The 15,164-nt window shown below is 36.2% G+C and overlaps 1 protein-coding gene across 3 annotated transcripts; it reads left to right on the top strand.

Annotated features, from left to right (window-relative positions):
- Positions 1–10,519: 10,519 nt before the first annotated feature.
- On the top strand, positions 10,520–14,515 carry LOC113695493 (DNA-directed RNA polymerase III subunit RPC10-like). Of its 3 annotated transcripts, XM_072055789.1 has the most exons (5): positions 10,520–10,657; positions 11,498–11,544; positions 13,420–13,581; positions 13,673–13,766; positions 14,189–14,515. In XM_072055789.1, exons 3-5 carry the CDS (start codon positions 13,468–13,470, stop codon positions 14,311–14,313), a joined length of 333 nt encoding a protein of 110 aa, XP_071911890.1. In that variant the 5' UTR covers positions 10,520–10,657; positions 11,498–11,544; positions 13,420–13,467; the 3' UTR covers positions 14,314–14,515. The 3 variants fall into 3 exon arrangements, with proteins under 3 accessions (XP_071911890.1, XP_027070417.1, XP_027070418.1); XM_027214616.2 differs by lacking the exon at positions 11,498–11,544; XM_027214617.2 differs by lacking the exons at positions 10,520–10,657; positions 11,498–11,544 and adding an exon at positions 12,932–13,169.
- The last annotated feature ends 649 nt before the right edge of the window (positions 14,516–15,164 follow it).

The following is a 15,164-nucleotide window of genomic DNA, read 5'->3' as shown; positions in this document are numbered from 1 at the left end:
CCAAATGGGATGAACGCAATGGGTGATTTTCTCAAAATCGACTAGGTTTCCCAATTTTTAGAATGAGGAAATAGATTGAGGGAAATTGGTCAAATAGATTGAGGAAAATTGATGAACTTTGCTAGATCACCCTAAAAATATATACACTTGGTCAAATAGATTGACGATTTATTAAAAAATGACTAGATCACCCTAAAAAGAGTAAACTGGTCGAATGAATTAAAATGACATTTGATAACTTATTCAAATGTGACTGGATCACCCTAAAAAGGGTAAATTGGTCAAATGAAATTGATGATTTATTCAAAATTGACTAGATAGTCCTAAAAATGAATGAATGGATGGAGTTAATGATTTATTGTTGAACGAGTTGATCAAATAGATGAAATAGAGTCAATGATTTTATTCAAAAATGAGTAATTTGTTCAAAAATAACTGGATTGTCCTAAAAATGAATGAATTGAAAAAAAAATGGATTGGATGAAATTGATGAATAAAATGGTCCAACGAATTGAATGGAATTGATGGTTTATTCAAAAATCGATTGAATTGTCTACCCATTGGTAGTTTCAAAAAATTCATTGCAATGCATTAGTCTATGAGTCTTCTAAAATCAAGATTTGGCCTTGATACATTTATCATCTCAAAAATGATGAATTATTTGGTAATTTCTTCAAATTAATGTCCTTTACGCAAGAGATTTTACCAATTTGACAAATGGCCAAAAAAATGATTATTAGATGCTCATATTCTAACGTGCAAAAATTGCTTTGCCGTCTTCGAAAAGATCGGATCCTACCTTACCTCGTGCACTACCCCTTTGGATGATATAAAAAATATAGACGTGCAAGTCTCATTGGATTACATATCCGAGACGCGAGGTGGTTTATTCCTATCACGGGATTCCCTAAATAGCATTCCCTCTAAGCTTTGTGCATGATGCCAATTTATCAAAGCAATTAAATATGTAATTTGAAATGAAACATGACCTAAGGAACCCTTTGTACACCAGGGTGGACCTAAAATGATATGCATTATCAACCTACAAATGCAATTCACTGGAATTTAAACATGTAATAACCTATTTAAAAGGGTAGGTTCTAAAAGAGTATCATACTCATAACTCTTATTTCTTAGCGTTCGTGAATGCAAAAGATGAAAAAACAAAAAAATGTTAGTTCAACAGATAACACATAACACACGAAAGCAATTCAGATAAAGTGAAAAGAAAATTAAGGAAAGAGGTGTGGAATCCCTCCCTTCGTGCCTAGTGTTCCTAATTAGGTATGGTCGACTCTAACCTAGGTAATCTAATCATGCATGTATGAGGTTGGGGCTCACTAATACACCTAGATTTTAACAAGGTTTTAAGGCTCCTAAACCTTCAGACCAAAGGCGAAGGGTCATCAATCCCAATGCCTAAGAGTCGGTGGTTCGAGTGATCCCTCGAACATTGCTATGCGCACGTCGTGCCACGGCCACATGTCCAAGTGGATCGATCTAATCCTAATAAGGGAAGAGTGGTATGACAACCACTAAAGGTAAAAAAGAAATGAGGGATATAAAGTAAAGCGTATGCACGTATGAAGTGCCCCTATCGAAGGGAAGGATCGAATACCATCAAACGCGGACGAAAGTTCTAGGGTGACTACCCCCTTTCCAAAATGCAAAAGTGATATACAAACATAAGCAAATAAATAAATAAACTATCCATTCATCACATACGCGGTGCACGAGGTGTGATTACGCGCGTGGTAGATGCAAAAACCCTTAAGGAAAATGCAACCCTAAACATCCAAATGTGATATATATGAAGGTTAAAAAAAAAGAAAAAGTTTAACTAAATCAAATTGCTTGGACTCTCTAAGTCCCCAGTGGAGTCGCCAACTGTCGCGCCCCATTTTTAATAAGAAAAATAAATGATTTAAAAAAAAGTGAATTTTAATTCAATTTTTGTTTGGAAAATGATTTTTGATTTAAAAAGAAAATGAATAAAGAAAAATGGTGAGGGCCTAAAATGGGGTTTAATAGTGCGACGATTTGGGCCCAGATTATAGTTTAAAAAGGGTTTTTGAATAAAAATCGGAGTCGCCACTTGGTATTGAGTTAAGGTATACCAAGTCACTTAAAATATTTTGAAAAAATAGAAGAACCCTTTTTAAACGACTCCAAGTCTACGTAAATCAAAGAAAAAGGTTCGGGAGTCACATTTGAAGAAAGGGAAGGCAAGGATAAAAATCCGAGGCACCCTTTCGACCTAGCCAAGGCTAGTTGCGTGATTTAGTCAAAGATTTTCTTATTTTAACCTAAAGATTTATCACATTTGGATGTACTATATGAATGCAAACCCTAAATCTAAGAGGGTATCGGGGGGCCAAAATATCTCTTCAAAACTTAATTGGTGCCAATCACATTAATTGTGATGCCCAATAGGGACTCTTTGAAGAGGTTACGAATAATGCAAAAATGTGAGACTCTAAGAAAAGAAAATGAAATTAATAATATACAAATATACATGACCTAAAGGGATGCATCATAATGGGTACGGGGGATTAGTGTTCGTGACTCAATTTTCCCTTTAATAGAGGGAATACGAGCATGCTAAGGCTAGAAAGGCAAACTCGTCCATATCCCATACTTAAGGGGTATTCTCTAATCTAATCAAGCAAATGTACTAATCTATCTCTAATTTTTCCTATATGAAATGTAAATCTAATGTCATGTCTCATGCATAGGATTATATAAAGGAAAATATATAAAAATAGGGGATATGGATATAAGAGGGAATGTGGGATAAGGGATGTGTGTATAAGGGGAATATGGGGAAAAATACATATATATAAAGGGGAGTAAGGGATAAGGGTTATATGTATAAGGGGAACATGCAAAAAATGATAAAAGACCCTAAAAAGTAAAATATGCATGAAATGAAGTGATTTTATCATACAATCATGATGTAACGCTCGAAGGGCTCTTAAGGGTCTAGCGTTGGATTAATCCATATCTATGAATTCTCACTAGCATTGGACTAGTGAGAAAGATTGGAAAAAAGGAGTCACAACTAGCGTTGAACTAGTGTGGAGTCAAGAAAAGGACCCACAATTAGTGTTGGACTGGTATGGTGACGTCACACATTAATTATAACTAACTAATCATGTAAGTCATAAGAAGAGCATGTAAACACATAATATCACATAAACACATAACACATAATCATGATATCTAGATTCAAGACCCTAAGAAAGCGGATAACACACAATACATAAAGCATGCAAAACACACAAGCAATTAAAGCGAATAAAACCCTAACTATTACACTTGGGGCCCTAACTACAATCTAAGGAGGGGAAAGGAATAAAATAAATAAATAAATACTTAACTATTACATATTCTATCTAAATACATGTCTTGAACCCACTAACTATTACAATTTGGCATTTAAATGCCTCTCAAATGACCAAAATTAAAATAAAATGAATATACTAAATTAAAACAACTAAAATGCCTAATAAATAAATAAACGAAATAAAAACATTCAAAAGCATGCAATATCACACATAAGCCACATAGGGACACATAGGATCAAATAAAATCAAAATAAGGGATAGAGTGTACCCCCCTTAAATTGGTGCCCTAACGCAATGAAGTTACTTATTTACCCTCCAAAAACCAAGAAAATGTCAAGGCATCACTTTAATTAACAAATAATCACATGAAATGGAGATAAATACGAAATTGAATCAATCAAAGCATTCAAATAAAGTAAATAACCCCTATTCAACAAATTAAAACAAATAAGGACCCAATTGAAAGAATTTAAAAAGTTTAAGGGGTCAAATCATTATTATTACAAATATTAGTGGGCTAAATTAAATTAATGGATTAAGATGAAACCTACCAACCAAATGATACAATTCGCCAAAAATAAATGAAAACCTATTTGCTATAATTAAACAACAAAATTATTCAAAATTTCATTAAAATGCAAATCAAAACTAAAAACTAAAAATTTTCCATTTTAAAATTCCTAAACAATCTGTCCAGAAATCACGTTAAAACATACCAAAGGAAATTCACATTTAAAGGGACCAAATTTGATTGATTTTTCCAATTTTTGGGTCAAAGTAGCATTACTTGAAAAATTAGGGGTTAAAGTGCAATTCCTGACATTTTTCATGCATTTGGTTCAACGACTTCATCTTCTTCAGCAACAATGCTTTGCAACTAAGCTCTCAAATGCAATCTCCTTCTTATTCAAACTCAAACTAATGTCTTAACTAACAACAACTTGGACCAAAGCAACAAGATCACCAAGCCTTTCTTCATTTTTTGACCATAAACTCTCATGCTTAAATACAAAAATTCCAAGAAAAAGGACATGCAAATCTGGAAACATTTTCGGTGCCTTTTTGGGTTTCATGATATACACTTCCTTTCGCATAAAATCTCTACCAAACATCAAAACTTTAATCTAAGTAACAAAACACAGAATTTTAACATTCAAACAAGCAAAAAAAATTTCAGAATAGGAACATGCAGCTTTCGAAGCTTTCTTCTTTTTCCTGGTTTCCTTTCACTGCAACTTTGCAGCTAATTAGCAGCCCAGGAAGCTTACGATAGTTTTAAACATAGCTTCGAACCCAACATTCATTAGACTCTATAAAACCACCATCTTATTATGGATACACAGCCATTGAAGATCAAACAAAGAAAATCATGCGGGAAATGGCAAGAAAAAGAATGATGCAATTGGCTTCGGATGAAACCAGCGATGGAACCATCAGGAATCAAAACTTCCCAACTACATCACCTAAATCATCTAGCATCAAACCATTTTCAATCCCTGTGGGTAAGCTCAAACCATCACAAGCCAAATTTTTTAGCAACAGAGCTAACAAAAAAAGTAGCTAGCAAACCCATATACGACTGAAGCAAACTCATGCGATAGCTCAATAAAATCTCATAAAAAGTGTTGGAGGGTGTTCACTACCTGCAAGTAGTTGGAGACTGAATCAACGTGAGGAGAATGAGGAACTCGCGCCTGGAGTGTGTTGGAATGTATGCCCTAAAACAATGTATTTGTTTTTATTTTATACATTCCTAAATTATATGTTTTGTATTTTAATAACTTCTTATTTATCTGTTAAATATTAGATATAACTGATAAAGTCCTTAGAATGTTTACTAATGTGATGGTAGTCACAAGAGTTGATGACTATGAGATATCAATCGCATTTATAGTAATATTCTTAAAATTCCCTAGTTATAGTACTAATGAAATAGGACATCTTTAGTACGGTAAAACTAGTACACAGTTAGCCTCTAATTAATGTAATTAGTGGTTGTTCTCATCAACTATGGTATGATGATACCTAGGTTAATATGTAGATGATTTGGAAAGTACAAATGCATTGGAGTGATCCATTTAGAGATCCCGTTAGGATATCTATCTAGTGCCAATGGTGTATCTCTAGTGAAAAATTGTGTAAGTGATCCTACGACTTGAGATCACCATAGTATCTTGAGTGTGAATCGCTACATTTTGACTCTAATTACTTGTTACACTTCGTGAGTGCCTTAAAGTGTAGAAGTTGGATGTAGTGTGAAGCATGTAAAGAGAATGGGTGATCGAGATAGGATTTACCACTCTGATAGAAGGAGTTGATATCTGGATGGCCACTAGTGGGAAATTGACCCTAAAGTCGACTATTAGGTAAATTGAAGAATGTCTTCAATTTAACCTAATTCAGGGTAAATTTCGGGAACTAGAAAACTTAATTAGTCATCAGGGAATTGGCACTTATTCCTTATTTCTGACTAATTGGATATCTTTGGTGAAAGGATAATAATTACACGGTAATTTTTTACGGAAAGGTTAGGTCAAATTCCCTTGACTAATTCCGAGTAATTGGGCGGTTGCGATGTGTTGCTAGACACCGCTCGTGATCTATAATTATGGATTAATTATTTATTATAAGTTATGATAAAATAAAGTCATTTATTTTATCTAATTATTAAACCATAATTATTGCCAATTTATTCGGGACCTATTGGGTCACACGCAATAGAGATTTAATCCTGGATAAAAACTATGTAAATTATCGGGGTTTAATTTTAAAAGAAAATTAATCCCAGGCCTATTTGAGCAAATAAGAGTGAGCGGTTATCTCTTATCTGTTAGATAACTAATAGATAGAGTCATATGTAATGAGAAGTCTTATCGTTTGATTTTGAATCAGACTCATCATTCTATCTTATCATCTCTCGCTCTCTCCTTTTATCCCTGATATACAGATACAGGAAGATGACGAACGAGATTTTGTTTTTGGGTCATCGTAACCAAAAAGAAAAGGAGGGTCTGTGAGCGTCACATACAACAGAGAGAGAAAAATACGTTTGAAAAGAGTAAGAAGGCTAGCACCTTTTTCTTTCTCTTATATACATAGTTCGTGAGACGATCCAGGATTACTCTAGCATGGATATCAGTAGAGGCAGGATGACTGGACTGCTCAAGGGCTGACCATCCTCAACAATGTTACAGGGAGTCGCTGCAAGGATTAAGGTAATCCTATAACCCTACTTTTAGTGCTTCATACGTAAAATCTAGGGTGATTCCTGGATAGTTTTAGGGAAAAATTTTTATTTTTCCGCTGCATAGTGTCCCTAAAACCTAACAGAGTGTCGGACACAGAGCAGAAATTTTCGTTCGCCGTTCGTTCGCCGTTCCTCAAGTCTGGTGAAGGCAGCAGGTTGAGGTCTCGATTTGAGGATGTTACAGTGGGTATTTACAAAATTTTATAGCATGAAAGTTCTTCCCTAATTGACATAGTTTACCTAGAAAGCAATATTTTATCACGAAAACTCCTTGATAAATGGGAATCCGGCAAAGAACCTGACGGTTCCACCAACCCTGGCTCACCCTTTTGTCAAGAAATTTCTGCACTTTCCCGTTCGGTCTTTTCCTCAAATTTTCTCTCCTTTCTTTTCCCTCTTTTCCTCCCTTCTTGTTCTTCAACCGCCCCCTACCTCTCTTTTTCTCTCTCTAGGTTATTCTCTCTACCAACCCTCCGAAACCCTTTCTTCTTTTTCTCCTCTAGACCCTCACTACCCGAAGCTTCCTCCTATCCCTTTCCAGATTTGTTCAACCCCTCTGCAGTCGCTCTCCTCCTCACTCTCCTTGCTCTCCCTCGGTTCTTTTCCTTTTCTTCCTTCAGCTCCTAAGCCCAAGCTCTCTCCTTTTCCAGTTTTCTTCTCATGAAACCCTTCCTTTTTTCACTCTTGCCATTCTTCCTCCCTCTGGTTTCTTGCTCCGCAGCCCTCCGAAGCTCTCACTCAGCTCCTCTCTCTCAATTCCTCTTTTCCTTGTTCCATTCGAAAATCCCTTTTCCTTTTTTTTCTCAGCTTTTTTGTTTTCTTCCTTCTTTCTTGCTCTCGTCTCATTCTCCCTCAAAACTCCCGTAACCTCTCCCCTCTTCTTTCTAGCCGCCACCCCTTATTCTATTGTTGTCCTCTTTCAGCCGTCACTCCCTTATGCTACGAAGCTCTCTCGTTTCTTGCTATTGTTTCTGTTTTTCCCTTTTTCTCCCCAGAATCTTCCCGCCTTTCTGGTTTCTTTCTTGCCTTTTCTCTAGGCTTTCTTGCCTTTTCTCTAGGCTTTCTTGCTCTCTGGTTTCCTCCTATGGTTTCCTCTTCCTCTCAGCCAGAGACTCCCCTTTTTCCTTTCCAGCTGCCGCTCTTATTCTCTCTCTACCTCCTCCGGCTGTGTTTTCCTCAGCTTTTATATGGGAAGCTAGCTCCCGAAAGCCTCATTTGGGTGGCGGAAAAAAAACTCATTTCTTTTGCATTTTTTACGTCCTTAGATCTTCATGATTTCTGGAGTCTTCTTGATAAATCTTGAAGGCGTGATGTGGCCTTGTACTGAGGGCTTAAATGGGAAAAAAGCAAAGCCGAAAAAACGACTGGAAAGTAGACCAAATGGCCGCAGCCAAATTTTTTTTGTTTCTGTACTGAAGCTATCGCACCAAAATTGAAGGAAATGGCGCGCGTGCTTGGAATAGTTTTTTTTTTCAAATTGAATCTAAGAGGATTAAAAACAATTTTTTGTGGAAATTTTCCTTTTTCAGAAATCTAATGCAAAATATCTTAGAAATAAAAATAATGAACCTAATTTATAAAATAATTAAAAACCCTAACTATCATTTAATCAGTAAACATAAAATAAAATAAGAATAATAAACCTAACAAAATGAAGCAAAAAATTGAATTAAATAAGAAATAAAGCTAAAAATAAAATTTTGGTGTCTACACAGTCATTCAAAGGCTTTTTGTAGTTGTCAGAATCAAAGTCGACATTGGGTTCTGGGATTTTCTTATCCTTCCTTGTACAAAACCCAGCATCCATAAATCTAAAAGCAAAAGGAAAGAGTATCCTTTTGTGTTTGCAATTGTTTGGATAGGTGAGAGAGGACTTGTAGACCTAAGGAGCTGGTACTTCAAGATTAAACTTTCAGTCTGCAAGAGGTCGGGAGAATATGCAATACTTAGGATTTACCCTTTCTAACAGACTAAATGCCAACTCAATTTCTCATTTTCCCATTGTTTGATTGATTACAAGCCAAGTATTTCTGTGTACAAGACATGTATCATCATATTCAAGAGTGAAAAAATTCAGATGGGACATAAAAGGCAGAAGATATTTGACAAGCAACCCTTAATTTGAAAAGAGAACATGAAAGATCACCATGGAATAACCCTTTGCATAATAAGTCTGGAAAAAAAAAGTCAAAACCAAACTATTGAGTATTTAGCACTTAGCAGAGAGGACAATTGTGTATAATGGTTCCACAAAATCCTAAACCCTCCATAAATTACCACCTTGAAGCCTTAAATAACATCCCAAAGCTTCCAATCTATAAAAAAGCAACAGTACAGAGAGGAAAAATGGGTAACCTCACAACGCTAGTCTTATTCTTCTTTTGGTTCAATCATAGAAATGCTTATCACAGAGGCAACAAAATAAAACAAAATTTATTACTTTTCCCAGGACTTGAACACAAAGAGAGTTGATGTTAAAAAGGCAAATGGAACAAGAATTAATGCATCATATCCGAGAGATGTTTGGGCAAAACTTATACAAAGGACACTAGAGAAAATTAAAACCTAGACCATATATAAGGTTGGTAACAAATAAACAAGCAATATTTGTAACAGTTATCAGTTATGTCATGGTATCTGTTGTTACTTGTCTGCATATCAAAATTGAAGAAGTATAATATATGAAAAGAACAAACTTTTTTCTTGAATTGAAATAACAAAATATTAGTAGAATCCTATCATTGAAATGTTAAAAAAGTCATCAAATTTTAGTTACCTACCCAGCTTTTTTCAGAAGAATGGTCCAAGAGATGATTAACTATAATTAGGAGCATGCATCTCTATACTACTACTGCTTCAGGATTCCATACACTGTCTAGGGGGTTGAGGTGGAAATGTCGGATGGAGGAAAGAGGAAAGAGGAAGGAAAAGGAAAAATGCACAGACGGAGGCTCAGATTTTCACCAGATTGAGAAGAAATTATCTACGGGATTGGGTGGAAGTGGAGGATGTAGGAGTATACGGTACCACGGCGAACAAGATTTTCGGCCAGTTGAGGACTGAAATCAAGATATGAAATTGGCCAGTTGAGGACCAATAACCAAATGTTTTTTCTTTCTCTTGGGCTATGTTACCCGATCTCGGAATTCACCCCAGGCGCAACTGTATCTACACGAAACGGGCACGAGTATGGAATCCGTACCTGATATGGCCAAAAACTTTTGGATACTTTGACTGTTGTGAGATGTGCAAGATGTGATGTTGATGGTGGGAAAGGAGAGATGGACAGGAAGTCACATGAGATGGAAAGAGGAAGAAGGGTGGCTGTAGAGGGTGAGCCCTCTCACTAGAGACTTATTGTGGATTTGTCACCTCGGCACCGTTTTGGGTTTAAGAGCCTCCGGTGCTTTGGAGGGTCTCCCCAAGATTCGAACCCTGGTCCCTTTGGATAAGGGGTCTTAAGGTTGAATTCTGGTACTACTTAAGCTGGGGTGAGCCCTCCCACTATAGATGTATTGTGGATTTGTCACCTCGATACCGTTTTGGGCTTAAGAGCTTCCGGTGTTTTGGAGGGTCTATCCAAGATTCGAACCCTAATATTTTTGGATAAGGGGTCTTAAGGTTGAATCCTGGTACCACCTTAAGACCCCTTATCCAAAGGGACCAGAGTTCGTATCCTGGAAAGGCCCTCCAAGGGACCGGAGGCTCTTAAGCCCAAGACAGTGCTGAGATTACAAATCCATAATAAGTCTCTAGCGGAAAGGTTCACCCTCTACAGTAATCATTTATCTTAGAAAATAATTTACACGGGGAATATGTTTTACTTCACTTGGTGGGAATAACTTCCCCTCTTGATTTACTGAAGTTATTTTCCTTCATTAAAACGAGCGGCTCCTGCATTTTACAATAGAGCTCGCTACTCCCACATTCTAACATAAACAAACAGAGACTTCGCGGCTAAAGATACAGAGAGTGAGCGACGGAGATTGGAGAGACTGAGAAATCACCAACAATATGATCATTTCTGACGGCAACCAGCTCCAACTCTAGCGAGGTGCCATGGGTGAGATTCTTATTTAGGGCTTTATCCTGAATATCTTTTATTTTTTTCGAAAAAATTCTGATAAAATTGGTTGCTCCAGTCTAGGATTCTATCGATTTTTTTAAAAATTTCGTTGCTATAATTCTTGAGAATTGTGGCACTAGTTTCACAGAGGAATTTGGTTTTTTTTTTTTTTTCTGAAAAATACTTCTTTTGTTTTTAGTTTTCTTTTTTTATAACTATACGAAGCTCTAGGAATTCTGGTAATATTCATTGCTCCGCTCCCCTTTTCTGACAGTTCTTATTGAGGTAAGGGTTTGAGCTTGCACGATTGTTTTTGTATCAATTGATTGATAGTTTAAGAAACTGCAGTAGTTTTTCTGTAAAATATCATTCCGTTGGTGTCCTTAGAGTTTGATTTTGCCTTTCTGTTGAGAAATTTGTTGTTAAATGTATATGGTTGTTATTGATATCTCTGAGCGATATGAATAATGAATGTTGGATTTCTTGTCTAGAGAATTTAAATTTTAGGATTTACGTTTTGGGATTGGAGTAAAGGGGAAGCTGTTAAGACGTTTGCAAGTTGCTTGGAAATGTTGTTTGCTTGAACTGAACAGTATACTTGACTCTATTTTGTTTTTTCACACAGATCTAGATCTTCACTTCTCACTTTTGAGAGTCTAGGCTATTACTCATGCTTGAATCTTTTAGTATGACTGCTCGAAGTTGCTAAGGATAAGATGTTTTCCATATTGGTAGTTTTACAATTAATTGGAGGGCCACCTTGCAACCTATTGTTTTGTTCTGTGGTATCCAATATTTAGATATAATTTGAGCTTGTGATTCTTTCCTTTATTGTAGGAATACTTGTTCAATTTGCTGACTGGAGTAATTCAATGTTGAGTTTGGTAATTGAAGCTTTACACTTGTTATAGTCTTTGCAACCTAGTATGAATGCTTTTCCCTCTTCTATTGTTTGCAAGTATATAGTGTATGATTTTAACTAACCAAAGTTGGCCTACATTGCGAGACAAAACTGCCTTGAGCACTCTTGTACGGAGCCAAGAAAAGCTGAAAATTTTTCATTATTCTGTGCGGAAGTTTCTTTTTATTGGTTAAATAGTTTTGTGATGGATAATTTAAGTTGCATAATGGTCTAGCTAGGTCTTCAATGGCAAGCTTTCCCAACCATTTCAATGGAGTTGTCTCGGAACATGCATAGTAGTTATTCATTGATCATAATGATTGGTTACTTCAAGAGTTTGATTCAATTAATTCTTTGCCTGCCTTTAGTGCTTGTCGTGCTGACTGAAAAATTCCCTTGTGTGAGTAAATGGTAAGGAAAAGCAATATATCTGCCATTGTTTTGTTACTTCTCCAAATTATTAAGAAATAAAGGACTCTTATTGTCTATTTTTTGACTGGTAATTGACATGCCAAATTTCAATTACCAGGACTCAATTGCGAATGATCTATAGGTTTTCTTGAAAAAGAGACACCAGTGTTGGGTGAAATAGTTTAGCTGCACTTCAAACATAATGAATGAAATAGTTGAGCTGCATGCTAGATCAATCTCTTTGGAGCTTCTGCTTTTCTAGTTTACTTTTCTTGGTTTTTCCCTCTTGAACTGCATGTGTTTATGCATACTTTTAGTTGCAACTTTTTTCTGTGCAAGTGCCTTTTCATATTTGAATTCAATTAGCTTTTTCTAATTTTTTTTTGTTAGGGTTGGCTTACTTTTGAATTTAATTACATGTTCATCTTTAGCCATCAATACCTAATTCAGCCTAAGGGTACTTGTACTTTTTGGTTTATCCTTCCACAACTTCCTGGCTATGTAAATTTAAGGGGAATGAGAAACAAAGGAAGGACCAAAAGGTTATGTTTCCCTTTATTTATTATCATTTGCAGGTTTCTTCCACCAGTATTTTCTTGTGTGACTTGATACGACTCTCCGTAGTCATGATTGCATTTTTTCTAAAGATTCTTAAACATTTAGGTTTCAACTTTTTTGAATGATCCATAATTTGTTGTCTTAGTCATGTAGAAGAATCGAAGGCATAAACAGGTTGCCCTTTTGTTTTTTTCTCCTTTGCTTGTGCTTCTTGATGGCTGAACAAGGGAATCTGCAATGGCAGTATTGGCTTTTCTTCTTTCTTTGTTGTTCCCTCTTGGTGTGTTTGTGAGTTTTAGTTTGGTCTGAACTCTTTAAGATATTTAAGTTTTTAGGTGGTACTAGTTGATTTAGATAGTGAAATATCTCATTTCTTAACTGGATCCATTGAATGCCATTAGCTTGTTGCTTCGGATAGTAAAATCTTATGGGAACAAATCCTGAATTTGTTGAATAAGTGTCTTGCAGTACTATGTAGAACAATCGAAGTCATGACATCTCCATCAAGATGTAGGACTGACTTCATGAATCAGCAAGCGAGGTTCTTTAGTATCTTAAAATATTCATTCAGTTGCGCATGTACTCTTCTGGGATTATGGAGAAGAAAGAAGAGAAAGGAGAGAGTGTGTGTGAGGAAAGGTATACAACAGAAAGGAATGAAATGCTCATCATTTTGAGTCAAATCAAAGAGTTTGTTTTCTTTTCTAATCATCTAGATACCTCTGTTTTCCTTTCTTTATGGCCACTGTGTGTTAGTGGTTCAATTTTTGTGCATCTTGCATATGTATTACTTATTTATTTTAAATTGTGAAATGAAACAATCAAGTGAAGATTAAGTTTGTGTGCTAATATTATGTTACTCTGATACATTTTTTTCCCCTTGTTTTAGTTTTGTAGAGACGTGCATAAATAGTGGATTATCCTAAAAGTGACTGCAATGGAATTTTGCCCGACTTGTGGGATGTTATTGCAGTATGAATTGCCGCATATGGACCGCCCCGCCAGATTCTTTTGTCCAACATGCCCGTATGTATGTCACATGGATAGTAAGGTAAGTCATTATAAATCCTTGTTGAGGGCTTATTTACTGGCTATTCACTATGTCCATTGTGTCATTGCTGAGTTATCAACGCACGTGGCAGGTTAAAATAAAAAGAAAGCATCGGTTAGTTAAGAAAGAACTAGATCCTATCATTTCCAAAGACGACGAGCTTGAACATTTACCAGAAACTGAAGGTTTGTTATTTGCTGTACTCTTGTATACATCTTCTGTTTGATTGACTGGTGCATGCTTGAATTAAGAAGTTTCATAGAGCTTCAAGCATTGTTTTGGATCTATTGCATGCTTCTTAAGTAATTTCCTGCATAACCAATATCAAGTTCTCTCTAGTTTGCATTTCTGCTTTCTCACTGCCCTCCATGGGCAGGTACGGGTTTAATTAGAAATCTTCTTGATAAAGTTACTTTTTGATAGTATGTTTAGATCCAGAATCATGTCTAAGTGCTATCATGTTACCTGAATGCTTTATTAGGTTGGTGTAGATTTAATCTGGGCAAAGCAAGCTTGAGCTATCTGGTTGACGTGTAGAAACTGCTAAAACTTCCAACTGGAATAACACATGTAACTTGGTACTGATTCTTTATTTCTTTTCCTCCAGCTCCTTGTCCTAATTGTGGTCATCTTAAGGCAGCCTTTGGTCAACAGCAGACCAGATCTGCTGATGAGCCGATGACAACATATTACACATGCAAGAAATGTAGACACAATTGGAAAGAAGACTAACATTGCCATTCAAGCAAAATCTTTTGGCTTACTGGTGGTTTGCCGTGAGGTTACACTTTTTAGGGGAGCATTGCTCGTTCACTGGGTTGTATTACTATCAATTCAACATTAAGCATCTTGGTGTTTTTGCAGAGGCTCCGTGCCTATGACTGTTTGTTGTGCTACCTGGAATCATCTATACTTGCCTCTTCTTTTCTCCTAATTCTGTTAAGCTAACTGAAAACCAAGGGCTAACCCTCTTTAATTAGTCATAATTTTCACCATCCTGATAGACGTGCTCAGGTGTCTGTTGAAAGTTTCTGCTTTGCTATTTCTTTTTTGTTGACCATTACCTTGAGACTTAGACTAAGGGTCTTCCTCAGCCGGATCTAGTCTCTCTGCAGTTGGCAGGAAAACTGGGCCATCAGGTGGATGGCTGGAGATTGAGTCGGGCCTGGTCTTCCTCCGCTGATGCTAATTATAAAAAGAGTTCTCTTAAAAGAATGGTCTTCCTCAACTTATGCCAAGTACATTGTCTGAGTTGTTCAAAAATAAATGAGCAAATGAAAGTCATTTTGCTATGCCTGGCATTATTACTTTGCCAGAGCAGAGCAATTTTGCTCTAAAATCTTGAAATGCCCTTCACTGGGCAAACTCAAAACTCCGACTAAACTAAAGATGCAGCTTCCTCTCTCTCCTTATGCACCGAATACGTTTATGAGTTATAAATGAGTAATTGAATATATCCATACATAGGTGTACATGAGTTGATTTATTTTAACTTATTTATTAAATTGGCATAAATAGGTTGACTCAATCATACTTATTACTCAATTATGATTTGTTCAAATCATCCATTTTAAGACCTCTAG

Source organism: Coffea arabica, chromosome 6e (genome assembly GCF_036785885.1).
Source record: "Coffea arabica cultivar ET-39 chromosome 6e, Coffea Arabica ET-39 HiFi, whole genome shotgun sequence".
NCBI classification, from domain to species: Eukaryota; Viridiplantae; Streptophyta; class Magnoliopsida; order Gentianales; family Rubiaceae; genus Coffea; species Coffea arabica.
Note: the sequence above shows the minus strand (reverse complement) of the source record. Positions and strands in the feature narration are given on the sequence as shown.

Excerpts from the sequence above, each read along its gene's own strand:
- LOC113695493 (XM_027214616.2), top strand. The coding sequence starts at position 13,468 with ATGGAATTTTGCCCGACTTGTGGGATGTTATTGCAGTATGAATTGCCG. Across the intron at positions 13,582-13,672 it reads TATGTCACATGGATAGTAAG|GTTAAAATAAAAAGAAAGCA; the intron begins GTAAGTCATTAT and ends CGCACGTGGCAG. Across the intron at positions 13,767-14,188 it reads ACATTTACCAGAAACTGAAG|CTCCTTGTCCTAATTGTGGT; the intron begins GTTTGTTATTTG and ends CTTTTCCTCCAG.